Consider the following 16,610-nt stretch of genomic DNA (forward strand, 5'->3'; position numbering starts at 1 on the left):
GAAATTTACCCTAGGAAACTTTCTACAAGGAACAGGGCAGCAGACCATCCCCCTCGGTCATGATGAAATGCTGAGACATACTTCTTATGACAGCTTTCTATATTTACCTTTAATAAGCAGCGGAGAGAATCAGGTTATCTGGGAAGGCGTTTAGCAAGGAACGAACGTAATATGGTTTCACGATGCTGCTGTCTGATCACGGGCTGGGTGCAAGAGAGGCACACGGAGAACTCAGAGGAAGAGAGGTCGGCTGCCCACAGCAGTCCCGAACCACCGTCTTCTAAGCGGAGCTGGCGGGGGGTGGGAGCCAGACGGTTGGTGTGATAACACACTGCCCCTGATAGCTGGCCTGACCTAGGACATGAGACTTACCCCATTGGGACACTGAAGAATTTCTGCCTCAGATGACAAACTGGGTTTTGGCATAACTGATACGGTATTCTTCTCGTGGGGTTCACTGGGAAGAGCCAAGGCTTTGAAGCCAAGACAGACTTGGGTCCGGGCCACGGCCCTGTCGTTCACTGGCTTTGTTGCTCAGGTGGCTCACTGGCCAAGTCACTCAGGTGTCACCGCGCCTTAGTTTCCTCCTCTGTGCAACGGATCCAACAGTACTTACCTCCAGGACGGCTATAGAATCGTCAGCGACACCTGGCAAAGTGCCCAGCCCATGGTGGTTGGCGTTGTCTCCATGGCAGCTGTCATGAGAATAAATACGAAAGGCCTTGTGGAGTAGGAGGGGGAAGACACACGTCAGCAGGAGAGGGAGGTTGCTCATCTCCTGCCATGGCAGGAGGGTTTGCACCCGATTCGTTAAGGAGTGGCGCCACATTTGTTCGGTGGAAGGTTAAAAAAAAAAAAAAAAGAGGGGTGGGGGGCAGGATACGGCCCCGCTGTAAACATTTAGGATCAGAGTTCGTTCCTGCACGTTCTGGTGTGTAGATAAAGGGCTTAGGGGTTGACACCAGGATGTACAGTTGGCTTCTGAGTCCTGCCCGCTTTGGGACTTGGGGGTGACACCCCGCGTGGGTGATTAGAAGAAGCCGGGGGCTGAGTTGCGAAGACACCCAGAATGTTTTGAGAAATCACGGGACAGGAGGCTCACCAGCAAAGGCCAGCAAAACTGCCCACAGAAGGGAGACGACTGGTCAGAGCCTGGCAGGTGCCAAGGAAGGGACCGGTGATATAGGTATGGCGGGGAGCAAAACATCCCAGCGGGACCTCACCTGACAAGCCCTCTCCCCGTCTTCACTGTCCTCTCCTGAGGTGAGGAGGCCGGTGAGAGGCTCCTGTCCCCGAGTCCCCTCTGATGTTGGTACAGGGACAGTCCTGAGCAGACCCCTCCAGCCTCCGGGCCTCAGTTTCTTCTGCTGCGGGCAGAGATGAGTAAGACGGGCCTCTCGGGTGGTGGTTTTGCTAACTGAGTGAAGCGGAGTGTGTGAGCGGCGTCGTGCACTCTACAGAAAAACACAGATACTGTTTTTCTTGGAATACTCACAAGCTTGAATAAGTAGAAGCAGCTTCTCAACCTTCTTGAGTCAAGAGCATTGAATTTAGTGCGGCCCAGAAATATTCCATGGGATCAAGTTGAACTTAGGCAGTTGGCAATCTATCCCTTTCTCCTTTGCCCTTCATTCTCGATTCCTTCGTGTTCCGCACCATCTGAGGTCGCTCTAAGCAGCACTGAAAGGGGGTGCCACCAACTCCTCCCAGCTTCTCGGTTTCTCGCTCAGCTTGAGGTCTGGGAGGCAGTGGGAACGTGCTGCCACCTGGTGGTCACTGCTGAGCACAGAGTCCCTGCCGATGCTCGGGAATAAGCCTTGTGGACACTTGAAACTGGTGCGGGGAAGCCTCTGCCCTCGCTAAGACTCTTGTAGTATGAGCATCTCCTTGCTTTCTGAGTGCCTAGAGGAACAAGTTTAGAGTTAGCTGAACCCTTCCCTGGACTCTCCATTAGGGCCTGGAGGCCTCCTGACACACGAGGTGCAGTGGAGTGTCTGGAGGGTGGGGCGTGCACCCCCAAGGAGTTTCCCTTTGTTGAGCAGGATTTCCTGTTGCTCAGAGTGAAGGGACCTTGACCTCCCTCTGCCCCTTGTACTGGTTCTGAGTATCCCAAACTCGGGCCACAGTTCCTGGCTCCTTGGCCAAGCCGGTGTGGCTCAGGTCAATGGGCCCTACTAGGAAGCCCCCTGGGGACAGTGCCTCCAGATCAGCCCCTAGAGGAAGGCTTCTGGAAAGGCCCAGTCTCCTCCTCCTGTGCTGACCGAGAGCAGGGAAGGGAGGGGTGCTGGGAGAGGCCACCTTCTTGGCCACCTCACTCTTAAGCCTCCACTGCTGGCTAGCAAGCAAGAAGCTTTATAAAAATATAAGGTTTTGGGGAAGTGGTGATGGGGCCAAGAGGAAGCGGACAAACTGATTTTGTGCAATTCTGCAGGCAGCAGTGGAGTCCATGTGAGCCAACCCCAGGCGGGAGCCCCCACCTCCCAGCTGCTTGACATCCTGTCTCAGCAGCCTCCTGGACCAGTTTCTAGGACTCCAGAGGGTCCCCCCCCCCCGCCCCCGGGCTCCTGCTCAGACAGCATCTTGCTGTGAGTGCAGGGTGGTTGCTGGGGCTTCTCAGGCTTGTCTGGGAAGCTGCAAAGGAGCAGATGAACATCTGTCTGACCAGCCTCTCCTGACATTAAGCAGAACCCCAAGGGCAAGGTTGCAGCCCTGTGGCTGAGCTGTGTCCAGGGGTGTCGGGCCAGGGTTTGGGACAGGTGAGGCCTTTCCCTAGGACTCAGATGCTTTTCCTGTGGTTCAGGTTGATGGATTCCCTCCCCGATCCTTGCCTCCTCCATGGAGTCCATGTTCTTTTAATAAAACCAAAACAGACATGGCCCTTCTTTTAGATGGGGAGATTCCCTGAGCCACATCTCACTTATAATTTATTATTTAAAAAAATTTTGGTCGGGGGGGGGGAAATGGGTGGCTCAGTCAGTTAGATGTCCGACTTCAGCTCATGTCATGACCGGTTTGTGAGTTCGAGCCCCGCATCAGGCTCAGAACCTGGAGTCTGCTTCAGATTCTGTGTCTCCCTCTCTCTCTGTCCCTCCCCTGCTCACACTCTGTCTCTCACTCTTTCTCAAAAATAACTATTAAAAAATGTAAAAAAAAAAAATTTTTTTTGGCACTCTGGTCCAACAAAAGGTTTTCTTTCTATTCCAGATCTCCCCCTGAAGCCCTGCCAAGTGCCCTGCTCATTCTTTCACCTGTCCGTAATTCAGAGCAGGTACCAGACCTACACTATGCTGGTGCTCTGTTCCCATGATCTTGGTCGCCTCTTTCTTCTCTGACGCGGGGCTTGAATTCGCGAATCACGAGATCACGACCTGAACCAAAGTGGGACGCTTAACCTACTGAGCCACCCAGACCCCCCAAATTACTTCTCCTTTTTGAGGCTTAGTTTGTTCAGCTGTGATTATAGTCAACATTTCATCAGAGAGCATTGAATGAGACCATGAAAGTAAAACCCTCACCGTGGCAGGTGGTATGAGGGAACATGCTCAACCGGTCCTAGCTGATTCTATGCTTAGTGCCAAGCTGATGCCCCCTGGTTCACTGAGGAGCTTTCCTATTCATTCATTTATCAGAAATATACTTGAGCACCTGCAACCTGCCAGCCATGGTGGTGGGGCTAGAAATGATGAGTGGAGACCCCTATGCTCCAGGGGCGTAGATAGCAGGGGAGGGGCTTATAAACACAGCATGGTGAGGGGATGTCTGGGAAATTCTCTTCAGGGTCCTGTTCGAGAATAGTCTTGAAGGAAAAGTGCTTGTGTTCTAGGTAGACACAGGGAGAAGGGCTTTCTAAGCTGGGCACACGTTGGGGAGGAAGAGAAATCATGGTGGTGCTTATGGTTTTGGAGAAGAGGGGGATCCAGGCACCAGGAGGCTGCAGGGGGCTGGGAGACCCCACCTCGAAGGGTCTCGTTTGTCATTCCGAAGGGGCCGGACTTGATCCTGAGGGCTGCATAGAGGCTGTGGGGAGACTTGCTTCTGGGGATGGCTCAGGGGGCTGAGACGGCGTGTCCATGAGAGATGAGGGAAGTTACCCAAGAGCAGCTGTGGGGCGTGTGGGGGGAGGGGGGACAAGATGTCCATCTGTCCTGGCCTCTCTGTCTTCTTTTCCAGCCTGCTCTCTCTTCTTTTCCAGGTTGCCTTCTGGCACTCGGTCTGGAGTGAGAAGTTGGCTCAGGACCCAATACTAGGCAAAAATGCTAAGTAATGTGGAAACCTCTCTCCTCATCCCTCCAGTCACCCCCCTGAGCACGGATGGGTTCAGCCTTCCCTTGGTTCCTGGACAGGAAATGTCCAGAGAATTCAGGAGACACTATTCCCAGGTGGGAAAAGGGGTCTAGGTCAAGGTGTCTCAAGTGCGGCCCCAGCCTCTCCTTTTCCCCCTAGATTATTCTCTCCCAGGCTATTCTGCACCCACCACACTGCTCTTGTTACAGGTGCAGGGACACAAAGCCCTCTCCGTGGCTTCTCTAATACAGCCGAGATGGGCTGGTTAGAAAAGGACTCACTCAGGTCCTAAGGGAGCATGAAAGGGGTAAAGATCAGGTTTCCAGCTCTAGCTGTGGAATCCATCCCCAAAACCTTGCTCCACTTTCTGTGGCTGGATCCGTGGCTCAGGTACTTTCCTGGCCTCTGCCACCTTCTCCCTCCCTCAGCTTCTGGCTCATAATGACACAGCCCCCCTCACACCTCTCTCTCTAAATGTGGAAGCTGTCTGTTGCCTGACCAGCTCTCGAGCGTGGAGCAAGGCAGACCTGGGTGGCCAAGCACCTCCCTGGAAACTGCTCCCTTACTATACATTCGCCCCAATGTAGCAATATGACTGGTCCCTACCCCAGAGTGTCTTGCTCTCACATATTGGCTGTTTGGTCCTACCGGGTGGCAAGGGGCTAGCAGAGACGGTACTTTTTTTTTTTTTTTTTTTTTTTTTTTTACACCCTGTCACCAAAATTCAACCATTGCTTTAGGGCGAGAGCGACTTCTTCCTAGAACTTGCTCTCTGTGACTTCCTCCCCTGAAGCAGAGATAAAGAAAGCAGTTGCAGTAGATACTCTTGTGAGAAGCTGCGCTGGAGGCTGGCTAAGCTTCTCAAGTTCCCACGGTGCAGGGATGTGGGCATGGTTAACACTAGAAAACGTTGGAAAGGCGGCGATGCTGCTGGAGAGGGCCACTGCCCCTTAATGTCTGGGGGGTTGGGCCAGGGTGAAGTGGCAAGTCCAGGAGGCATGGGCAAGGCTATTCAGACTTGGGCCAACTTGAGATGGGGGGAGAGGGCGTGGGGGGAGCAGAGGGTCACGTGGAAATGCCACGGCCCCGAGGCATCTCACCGGTGCCCTGGCAAGGATGTGAGCAACGCTGTTGTCGGTGTTGAATTTTAGTTCTGGCTGCGCGTAGATTGGGGTTATTTAAGGCAAATATTATAAACCTTCCGATCCACTGTGTGAGCTCGGGTCCACCCATCCCTTCTTGCTGTGTCTCTAAATAAACCCAGTGGGCAGGACTGGACCTTAAATAACAATTGCATTTAAGTGTCTGATTTCCAGAAGCTTCAGACAAGGTGATGAGCAACTTCCAGGGAAGCAGTTTGGTTCCTCTTTTCATGCGGGTGGGGGTGGGCGAGTGGGAGGGGTATGCTCTGTGATTATGTACACGCGTGGCCCTTTCTCTCCTTTCTGCCTGGCCGGTCATCCTGTTGTCCTGTTGTTCCTCAAAGAGATTTGTCACAGGGGTGGTTGCTGGTGTGAGGGCATGTGAGACATTGGTGGGCGTGTGGGCTGACAGGGGGAAATGTGGAGTCAGCAGATGTGATGCTTGTGGGAGGTGCTGAGTGTTTTTGCCCTTCTGAGCAGGGGATCTTACCTTGTCCTCTGGCAACGGGTCTCTCTCTCTCTCTCTCTCTCTCATATGAGGGAGACCGACAGTGCAAGTGGGGGAGGGACACAGAGAGAGGGAGACACAGAATCCGAAGCAGGCTCCAGGCTCCGAGCTGGCAGCACAGAGCCCGACGCGGGGCTCCAACTCACCGACTGCAAGATCATGACCTAAGCCAAAGTCAGACGCTTAACCCACTGATCAAGGAGCCTGGGCAAAGGATCTTTGATGCAAAAGCTGGGTCCCAGCTGGCCTCAGTGCTTGCTGTCTGCACTGTCTTAGTCTGTTCAAGCTACTGTAACAGAATACTGCAGACTGGGTGGCTTATAAGCCATAGAAATTCTGCTCTGGAGGCTGGGAGGTTCAAGATCAAGACACTCTTTGGGGCGTCTCTTATAAGACACTAATCCCATGCCTGAGGGCTCTATCCCCAAGACCTAGGCACCTCCTAAAGACCCCACCTCCTAATATCATCATTTTGAGGATCAGATCTCAACATATACATTTTGGGGGGACACAAACAGTCAGTCTATAACATACGCTAAAAAAACAAACAAACAATAAATTCTGGCTAAGGCTGCCACCACAATCTATTTCTTGTTCCCCTGTGGCTCCCGTTTGCTTCCTTGTCACGGGATCTTTCTGCTAAGTCAGCAGAAAGCCAGAATAGAAGAGTCTGTGTTTCCACTGCTCTCCCACCCAGCACTACACTCCTATCCGGTCCCCCAGTGAATGAATTCAGAGCCTTCTCCTTGCCATTCACACCCCTCCTCTTCTCTTTCCATCTTCTGGCTGAACGTCCCTGGTCTCTGCTTCCTCTTGGCCCATCTTACTTCCTGAAACACCGCTGAAGAGGGCTGCTTATCTCGATGGAGCTCAAGTGGCCCCCTGGGGGCAGGAGGCAGAGGTCTTGAGCGTGTCTGTCTGGGGAACTAAGAGCCGCAGCACTTTCAGATTCAGCCCACAGAGAACTGTCCTCCACACTTCCGGGAGCCCAGGGATGTGTGGCCCACAAAGAGGCAAGAAGTGATTGCCCCTAGATGGGCTCTCTCTAAGAAAAGGTGGGGGCGTCTCCAAGGGAGTGTCCCATCGGAGAAGAGAAGGAATGAGCGAGTTGTGAGTTTCAGACTGCTGCTGCTGCCCCTGAACCTCAAGTGAGGTGCCTGGCAAGAGCTCGACTCACCGGGCTGCACGGATCCCGTCAGCACGCCTGCTACTAGGGAGGCTCCTTGGCGAGAGCAAGATGGCTGTCAATAGCACTGCCCTGTTGTTGGCCAACGTGACCTACATCACCGTGGAGATTCTCATCGGGCTCTGTGCCATAGTGGGCAATGTGCTGGTCATCTGGGTGGTCAAGCTGAACCCCAGCCTGCAGACCACCACCTTCTATTTCATCGTCTCCCTGGCCCTGGCTGACATTGCCGTTGGGGTGCTGGTCATGCCTTTGGCCATTGTCATCAGCCTGGGTATCACAATCCACTTTTATAACTGCCTCTTCATGACCTGCCTACTGCTGATCTTCACCCATGCCTCCATCATGTCCTTGCTAGCCATTGCCGTGGACCGATACCTGCGGGTCAAGCTCACAGTCAGGTAAGAGGGGAGGTGTGATGGAGGCGCCTGGGACATGGGGCTACAAAATTCAGATCCCAGACGAGTTTTCAGTGAAAACAAATCCAGACTGGCCTCTGAACTTGAAAGAGGGCACTACATTTCTTTGCACCATTTGGTGTGTGAGGGGCTTAATGACGCTGAGCTGGGACTCTGGAACAGAGGAATGCTCGATCTTTCTCCACTGACTGTGGGCGTGTATGCTCGGGCCCCCGGGGCAGCTAAGGATGATGAAAGCTTGATGCATCTTTAATTAGTAAAAACTGTTCTTGAGTTTTAGAAATGTTGGAAACCTACCAGATAAAATAAGGAGCGAACAGAAAAGAATAGGCGGGGATAAATGGATGGTTCTGTTCTTTGCAGATGTAGGTTATTTTAAAGTTACTTTAACTTTGCTTCCTCTTCCCTGTAGAGACGGGGATCAAAACATTCTCCACTGCAGAAAGCAGTAACAACCTTTCCTGTAACCATGTGAATAGAATAGGCCCACCAGTGGAGACATCTCATTCCCCAAGAGTCCTGAATAGCAATTATCTCATATTCCTCCTGTCTGGTCTTGGGGAAGAGACGTGGGGAGAAACCTGCAAACCTGCAAACCTGCAAACAAGCCAGGGGTCAAAGCCCGGATCTTGAGCTCTGAGCTGGGGCAAGTTGTTTAACTTTCTCAGCTTTGGTTCCTCGTCTTTCCACGGTGGTTAACTTTGGAACTCTGAACTCAGACTTACCTCGTTTCCATTTTTACCTCTGCTGCTTCCAGCTCGTGCAGGTTACTTGCCCGTTTCTTTTTTTCACCTATAAAGTGGGGACAGCGACTGCAACTTCCTCATGAAATTCCATAGGTCGGGGCGCCCTGGGTGGCTCAGTCGGTTAAGCATCTGACTCTTGGTTTTGTCTCAGGTCATGATCTCACAGTTTGTGAGTCAGAGCCCCCATCAGGCTCTGTGCTGCCAGCTGCGGAGCCGGCTTGGGATTCTCTGTGTCCCTCTCTCTCTGCTCCTCCTTCGCTTGCACTCTTTCTCTCTCAAAATAAATAAACTTAAAAAAAATATATCTTTCTAAAAAAACGAAATGCCTGCCCAGTCCGTGCTCGATCAATGGTAGTTCAAACGACTGTTATCCTCACCCGTCACCAGCAATGAAATGGACATTATCATAGAGATAGCTTTTGTTTGTTGTGAGGTTTTTTTCATTTTATTTTTTTAATGTTTATTTATCTTTGAGAGAGACACAGAGCACAAGTGGGGGAAGGGTCAGAGAGAGAGGGAGACACAGAATCCGAAGCAGTCTCCAGGCTCCGAGCTGTCAGCACAGTCCGACGCGGGGCTCTAACCCACGAACTGTTGAGATCATGACCTTAGCCGAAGTCGGACGCTTAACCGACTAAGCCACCCAGGTGCCCCTGTTGTGAAATTTAATTGAGCTAAAGTCTCCTGAGGACACAGTCGGTGCTTAACACAATCAGTTTCCTTCTCATAGTCTGTGTGGAATGTTGTCAGGAAGGATGCTGGAAGGAGAGATGGTGACTCTTGTTGGATGAGTCATTTTAGGTCCTGGAAGCACTTGAACCTGAACTCCACAACTCCACAGACCCATGTGACTCAAACACCAAGTGTGGATGCCATTGCAAAGAGAGAAGCAGGGGCAGGCACGGGTGGGGGGGAGTGTGGGAGAGGCAAAGTGTAATTCCTGGGCCAAACAAAACATGGCCGGAAACACGCTTTGAGGAGATAGTTTCTCACCAAGTAGGCGATGCCAGGAGACTTAGAAAACTCTTATCCTCCCAGGAATCAAAGAGTTCTTGAGCTGCGAGTGTGGCAACATATTTCTAATCCATTCTAGATGGTATTTCTTTTTTTTTTTTTTAATTTTTTTTAACATTTTATTATTTATTTTTGAGACAGAGAGAGAGAGAGCATGAACAGGGGAGGGTCAGAGAAAGAGGGAGACACAGAACCTGAAACAGGCTTCAGGCTCTGAGCTGTCAGCACAGAGCCCGACGTGGGGCTCAAACCCACAGACCATGAGATCATGACCTGAGCCGAAGTCGGACGCTTAACCAACTGAGCCACCCAGGCGCCCCGTGGTATTTCTTGAAAAAAACAAAAAACAAAAAAGAAGTCCCTGGAGAAATTTGCAGGAATGCCAGCACTCTCCAGCCTCACCTTCCCCTCCCCCACTCCTTTAGCAATTCCTACTGTGAACTCACCCATTCTCTTCCATTCAAACAGATACAGGAGGATCACCACTCAAAGAAGAATATGGTTGGCCCTGGGCCTTTGCTGGCTGGTGTCATTCCTGGTGGGACTGACCCCCATGTTTGGCTGGAACATGAAACTGACCTCCGAGTACTACAGAAATGTCACCTCCCTTTCATGCCAGTTCCGTTCTGTCATGACGATGGACTACATGGTCTACTTCAGCTTCTTCACGTGGATTTTAATCCCCCTGGTTATTATGTGCGCCATCTATCTTGACATATTCTATGTCATCCGGAACAAACTCAATCAGAGCTTCTCGAGCTCCAAAGAGACAGGCACGTTTTACGGACGGGAGTTCAAGACGGCCAAGTCTCTGTTTCTGGTTCTCTTCCTGTTTGCTTTGTCCTGGCTGCCTTTATCCATCATCAACTGTATCACCTACTTCCATGGTGAGGTGCCGCAAATTATACTTTACTTGGGCATTTTGCTCTCCCATGCTAACTCCATGATGAACCCTATTGTCTATGCGTACAAAATAAAGAAGTTCAAGGAAACCTATGTTTTGATCTTCAAAACCTGTATGATCTGCCAGTCCTCTGATTCCTTGGACCCAAGCACTGATCAGACTTCTGAGTAGCTATCCATGAAAGACCCCTCTTCACCCCATTGACCTTCGGATTCGGCATCAGTAAACACTTGAAGAACCACCCATCTGAGCCAAAGGCTTTCATGTCCTTAATTCCTTCTACTGAGTGGGGAGCATTTGACTGGCTGCCCCCAGTGGTACCTCCCCTAACACCCCCTTTCTATTATCCAATTTTTTCCTTGTCTTTCTTTGATTCTATGTTCTGAATGACTGACTTGAAGAAAGCGTTCTACTGTTACTACTGCTTCCTGTTTGGGAAGGAGGAGAAGTCAAGGTATCTGAAGGATGCTTTGTTGACTTACTGATGAAAGGTCCCGATCTGGATGTGTGTGGTGGTGACTCAGTTCCTTTCTGTCGTGAAACCAAGCAGAGACACCTACACCATCAGATGCCAGGGAGATGGTGGGAGCAGAGTTTAACAAAGGGGGATTTAAACTGCTGAATTCACCAGTATTTGAGTAAATGTATTTGAGTAAATAAAAGATGACGGCTAACTGTTGTGTAGCTCTCTGCTGGGGGTCAGGGTCACTTGGGGTTGCAGACCCCAGCTGGCTGCTCGTGGCACTCAACCTGCTTGCCATGTTCACCTGTTTGGACTCTGGGGCCCTCACTCCTTGCCTAGAATACCCTGTTCCTTTTTCCTGGGCTGATCGGAGCATTTGCCAACTTTATGAACCATTCATCAATTGTTAGAGAAGGGTCAAAAGAGGCAAAAAAAAAGAGAGAGAGAGAGAGAGAGAGAGAGAGTATAGCTATTCTTTGCTTAGCACTTTCTATGCACTACCTACTTTGCATACATTGGTATGCACTACCTCTGGGGTAGGTCCCACCATTACTATCCTCTTCACTGTGCAGAAGAAAATGGAAGAACAGAGAGGTTCAATAACTTGTCTATAATCAAACAGTTAACAAGTAGTAGAGCCAGGATTGAAACTCAGCCCTGCCTTCTGGGAGATCCCAAGCTCCTCTCCACCTATTCTCAGACACGAAGAGGGGCTTGTAACTTCTCCAAAGTGCAAACTCTCAAGTTCATCTAAGGTACAATCAGCAGACACATGGATACAAAGTACAGCTTGAATGCTCGAGCACGGCCGTACTTAGGTACGCCAGGCGGGGACAGAGTTCCAGCCACACCTTTCAAACACTGAGCGTGGCTCTGGAGATTCAAGGGCACATCTCTGGTGTGGTCCGTGCACACTTGCAGCTGTGGACTTTCCCCAGACAATGAATATATAAACTTGATGAGACAGCAAGATGGGATTTCAATTAAACCACTTCCAAGAGGATAAGTATACTGAAAATGGTTTATTATTATCATCATTATTATTAGTCTTAGCCGATTCTGAAAGTTTATCCCGACCGCAATCTTGGGCCAGGACACGATAACCATATTTATCTAGTTAACATTTCATTTCAGTAAAAGTCCCCGCTTGTCTCCCCCTATCACCCCAGGAAGAAGAACACTGTCTGGGAAGTTGAAAAACATCCGTCTACTTTCCTACTAACCCCAAACTGAGCTGGTCACCCACCCACCCACTTCCCTGCACCGCTCACAATCTATCTTAAAGGCAAATGGCTGGACCGCGGCGCCACTGTCCCCGGAAGGCTACCTTCAGCCCAGCAGCCTCCCCTTCAACATTTGGGGATCTATTTTCTTTAAAAATCCAAGTGCCGTCCCCAAAACCTCCACCAAATTTTCCCCTTAATGGCGTCCCTTGTTTGATTTAAGGCTTTCCCCCCGAATTAGTTTTTGTGCTGAGTTAAAATGCCCCTCCAGGATGAGGCCCCGGGTTTACTGTGGGATTTTCTGGTGACCCTGTTGCATTCTGCTGGCCAGAAACCACCTCCGCCCCGTTGGACCCTTGAGGGAAGGGCTGATCAGTTTTCAGTCCCAGACACAGGCGCTTGATAATTTACAAACAATCTGTAACATTGCAGTAGCACACTTCACACCTACTGTTTTTGAAACTTGAGGGGCGCCTGGGTGGCTCAGTCGGTTAAATGGCCGACTTCGGCTCAGGTCATGATCTCACAGTCCGTGAGTTCGAGCCCCGCGTCGGGCTCTGTGCTGACAGCTCAGAGCCTGGAGCCTGCTTCGGATTCTGTGTCTCCCTCTCTCTGACCCTCCCCTGTTCATGCTCTGTCTCTCCCTGTCTCAAAAATAAATAAAACGTTAAAAAAAATTAAAAAAAAAAAGAAAGAAAGAAACTTCGTTTAAGGGGACTACTTCCCTCAAAACAAAGCAGCAATCTGTCCTGGGTCATTGCTGTGGGAAGATGAGTTTTCTGAGTTTCAGAAAAAACAAACTTTTCTCCTTTCTTCTCCCTTTCTCCTCCTCCCCACTCCCCCACTCTGAAGTCCACTGCTTAGCAGATCCACTGAGGGTTTGCAGGGAGTTCAATTTTTTTTTAATAATTTTTCTATGTTTATTTATTTTTGAAAGCGAGAGAGAGAGAGAGAGGGCGCAAGCACAAGTGGGGAAGGGCAGAGAGAGAGAGAGAGAGAGAGAGGAAGACAGAATCCAAAGCAGGCTCTAGACTCTGAGCTGTCAGCACAGACCCCGATGTGGGGCTCAAACTCACGAACCTCGATATCATGACCTGAGCTAAGTCGGATGCTTAACCGACCGGGCCACCCAGGCGCCCCAGGAGTTGCTTTTTTTTTATGTTTTGTTTTGCTTTGTTTCAGTGAAATGGGAATGTCCTGAGCTAAGATGTTCCACCAGCCCAGAAGAAGCCCTTACAATGAGAATGCCTTTTCGAGAGGACTCAGAAAAGATGAACTAAGAATCCCTGGTGAGGGGCTCGGGTAGAAGTGGTGAGCTCCACCCTGGTTTCAGGTTTAGAGATTAGTGTCACCGGCGCTTCCTCCAGGCTGTCTCCCGGCTAGCTCCCTTCAGCTGAACAGTTGAGGGTGGCTGTTGGGCTTTTGTTCGCAAGGAATAAGGAAAAAAAGACTCTCCAGACAAGACCAAAGTTTGCTTCCTCCTCCTCCATATGAGTTCGTTGGAATGAAGGTAGGCGCTGAGTAGCTGGGTTTATTAACCCATTTATTATTATTATTATTATTATTAAGTCAACTGTGGAAATAAGCTAGGACCAGATGGGAACAGGCAAAAGCTATCCCAAGCTTGCAGTAGCCAGGGAGTCAGTCACTGCTACTTGGATTTCGGCAGAGACTTAAAGGCGTGCAGAGGAGGGGGGCAGGCTCTACAGGGGAAACTGGGAGGCTTTAGTTGTGCCCTGCCTAGAGGCTGCTGGCCTGGGGAAGCTGTGGGCGGGCTAAGTAGCAGTGGGCATCCTGTGGGATTGGTTAGGAGAGCGTATTTGGCTTTCTCTGGTTGGTCCCAAGTTGGAAGCAGGACAAGAATTTGGGAAGCTGTCAGTTATCCCTGGCCATTTGGGGTTGATGGTCACGGGAATTATCGATTGGCGTTCTGGACTTCTGCTAGAGATTACGGTCTGACTTCCTACCAACTGGACTACTGGTGGGCCGGCTTCCCCGGCCAGTTACTGTAGATAAGATGCTGGTTTCCTGGTCCAGAAATTCTGTCCAGAGGTCTATTGTCATATGTGATCTGGCCATTGCCCACTGGTGTATTCAGTTTCTTACAACCAGATGCGTATTTTCTAGAGAAACTCTGCCCTTTGATGCCACACCGGGTGTGGTGGGAATGGGAAAACAGGCTGCCTCTTGCCCTGACCACTCAGGTGATATGTGTAGGTCACGTCCCCTTGTAAAACGTAAAGTATCTATAATTTTGCAGTGTTGTTACTGTTGAGGAAGAAGAAGAGTGTGATGGAAAGAACTGTGTGTGTGTGTGTGTGTGTGTGTGTGTGTTTTCCTCCAGATTTAGCATCAGATTATCATGGCTGTACTTGGGCATGTGAACTTGGGGCAGTTTCCTAAAACTGAACCTTGTAATATCTGTGTCAGAGTTGGTTTGTTTGTTTGTTTTACTTTTTATTATGGAACACTTGAGGCACACAAAAGTGGAGAGACCAGAAAAATGACCCCTCCGATATCTATTATGCTGCTTTAATAATGGTCCACTTACAGCCAATCTTGTTCCCTCTATGCCCCTACCCACCCGCTTGCCCTACCCTGACTATCTTGAAATTTGGGGACATCAATTTATTTCCTCTGCAAACATTTCGGGTTTTATTTCTAAAAGGTAGTTTTTAAATGATCAGTGGGCTTCTGCTTCTTACCCATTCATCTTCTTAGTTTGCCCATCTAAGGAGCAAAAATTAATTCTACCCTTATGAGGCACCAGGAGAACTAACTGCACCACCTGGGAGTCAGGATACTGATAAGACACATCCGTCCATTCTCTATAACTCCGGGCCTCTCATTTGCTTTAGAACGTCACCTTTTCATGACTTGCGCACTTCACTGACGTCTGGGCACAATCCATTTTTCCTTCTGTTGGTGCTTTTCTTTGGTTTCACGGCACTTTCTCCGAGCCATTCCCAGTGCACGATTTGCACGCAGCTTTCTCAGAAATAATACTGATTTTAAAAAATATGACCACACAAATGATCAATTGCTATCTAATTTTCACTGGTTTTCTTGATCACACAGGCCAGCCCTGATTCGGCTGAAGAGGGAACAACAGCATGAATGCCGGGAGCCATCGGAGAGGCTGGTTCTTGACGATGTCAGGATCCCCTCTGAAACAATGTAACCATAATTTCTTAGCATCATCAACTATGGAGCCACTGTCTAGACTTTTCTCAACTGTTTGCTTCAATCAGGATCCAAATAAGTTCCATATATTGTAATTTGTCATTATTTCTCTTAAGCCCCTTTTAAACTATAGATTCCTCCTTCCTTTCTTCCTTTTTTTTTTTTTCCTCCACCTTGCGGTTCATGTGTTGAACTCGTAGAGGTTTGATGAGGAGTAAATGAGGCAATATGGGTAACACAACCAACACGGCGCAGGTGAAACTCGGCCTAGAGCTGGCCGACATGCTGACTTCGTGTGGATGAGAGAGAGGTCCCCCTGCCTCACAAGAGGACATGATTGAACACCCTGGACGCTCATCCACCTCTGGCCATTGATGGGAAGTGTTGGCTCTGGGGTGTGATAAGTAGTGCTCGGTCTAAATTCACCTGGGAGGCGGTTCCACAATTCAAACCCTAAAAGTCATTGGTCAGGGGGCACCTGGATGGCTCCGTCAGTTACGCCTCTGACTTCAGCTCAGGTCATGATCTCGTGGATCATGGGTTCGAGCCCTGTGTCAGGCTCTCCGCTGCCAGCAGCACAGAGCCCGCTTCAGATCCTTGGTATCCCTCTGTCTGCCACTCCGCCTCGAGTGCACGTGTGTGCTCGCTCGCTCGCTCAAAAATAAATAAAAATCAAAATCAGTGGTCAGGCCAGGAGTCCCAATAGGAACCAAGAGAAGCTTCTACCTCTGCATGGACAGATACCCTTGGTTTGCCCCAGCTCTGCCCGGGAAGCTCTCAAGAGTTCTGGAGGCTGCGGCCCTGCCTGCTGACACTCAGACACTCACACCGACACCACTCCGTGCTCCAGACACCAGGCACAGCTCATAACAGCTTCGTGCTTTGCCCCTGACCCCGCTCCCTGGGTGAGGCTTCATGGTCCACGCGGGAGTCAGGGGAGGTAATTTCCTTACTGGTCTTCCTCTCAACTAGACGAGAACGTGCCTCTGAGCGTGTCATCCTCTGGCAATAACCCGGTCCGCTGGCGGGACAGGGCATAGTTGGACACCTGAATGTGTGTCCGTGCTGATGTGTGTACCTGTGCCGGTCTGCGTGTGTATAAGGCTTTGTTGTAGCAGGGTGGATTTATCCAGGAGGGGACTCTCCGTTGCTGTTTTGGGAGTGCCAGAAGCCCACAATTTTTTTTCAGTTGCCCATATTGTTATAAAAGTAAGTTTATGTCCACGAATGGCATCCCTCTGATGAGGTACCCTTGTGCAGTACACAACCTGGATAGCTATACATAGTAGCACTGCTTGGATTGACTGGTCGTTTTGCCCTGGTCTCTTCAAAGAGGATCAAACCAGCTTAAGCGCAAAGATATCTGTTTCCTTTAAACAGATCCAGGATTCCTGAAACCCTGGGGGGGTATCTTACCATTCCAGGTGAAGGTTCACTTCCTTCCAGTCCTGGGGCTCTTCATTCTGCTTCTCTTGACTGTCTTTTCAGGTAAGATATGGGGAAAGAACATCTGCAGCCTCCAAACTTCCCAGACACCT

General features: G+C 50.1%; 1 protein-coding gene and 2 long non-coding RNA genes across 6 annotated transcripts in view; 2 read left to right on the plus strand and 1 right to left on the minus strand.

The window, feature by feature from the left end:
- The window catches only part of LOC124516038 (uncharacterized), a 16,723-nt gene extending 14,964 nt beyond the window's left edge, over positions 1-1,759 (minus strand). The window contains exons 1-3 of one of the 4 annotated variants that reach the window (XR_006962961.1): positions 1,224-1,740; positions 373-695; positions 108-290 (exon numbers count right to left, since the gene is read on the minus strand). This is a non-coding gene — a long non-coding RNA (uncharacterized LOC124516038). Of the gene's footprint in view, positions 1-107; positions 291-372; positions 696-1,223 lie in introns of all 4 variants that reach the window. The other 3 variants (XR_006962960.1, XR_006962962.1, XR_006962959.1) reach the window with 3 other exon arrangements.
- Positions 859-15,207, plus strand: LOC124516039 (uncharacterized). Its single transcript, XR_006962963.1, has 3 exons — positions 859-1,186; positions 13,072-13,399; positions 14,968-15,207. It is a non-coding gene; the product is annotated as an uncharacterized LOC124516039 (long non-coding RNA).
- ADORA3 (adenosine A3 receptor) lies at positions 6,894-10,877 on the plus strand. The gene is made up of 2 exons (XM_047085166.1): positions 6,894-7,521; positions 9,768-10,877. Exons 1-2 carry the CDS (start codon positions 7,172-7,174, stop codon positions 10,372-10,374), a joined length of 957 nt encoding a protein of 318 aa, XP_046941122.1. The 5' UTR covers positions 6,894-7,171; the 3' UTR covers positions 10,375-10,877.
- Positions 15,208-16,610: the final 1,403 nt, after the last annotated feature.

This window comes from Lynx rufus, unplaced genomic scaffold (assembly GCF_022079265.1).
Source record: "Lynx rufus isolate CCGP_SWC_20201006 ecotype Redwood Valley unplaced genomic scaffold, mLynRuf1.p SCAF_2, whole genome shotgun sequence".
Lineage (NCBI taxonomy): Eukaryota > Metazoa > Chordata > Mammalia > Carnivora > Felidae > Lynx > Lynx rufus.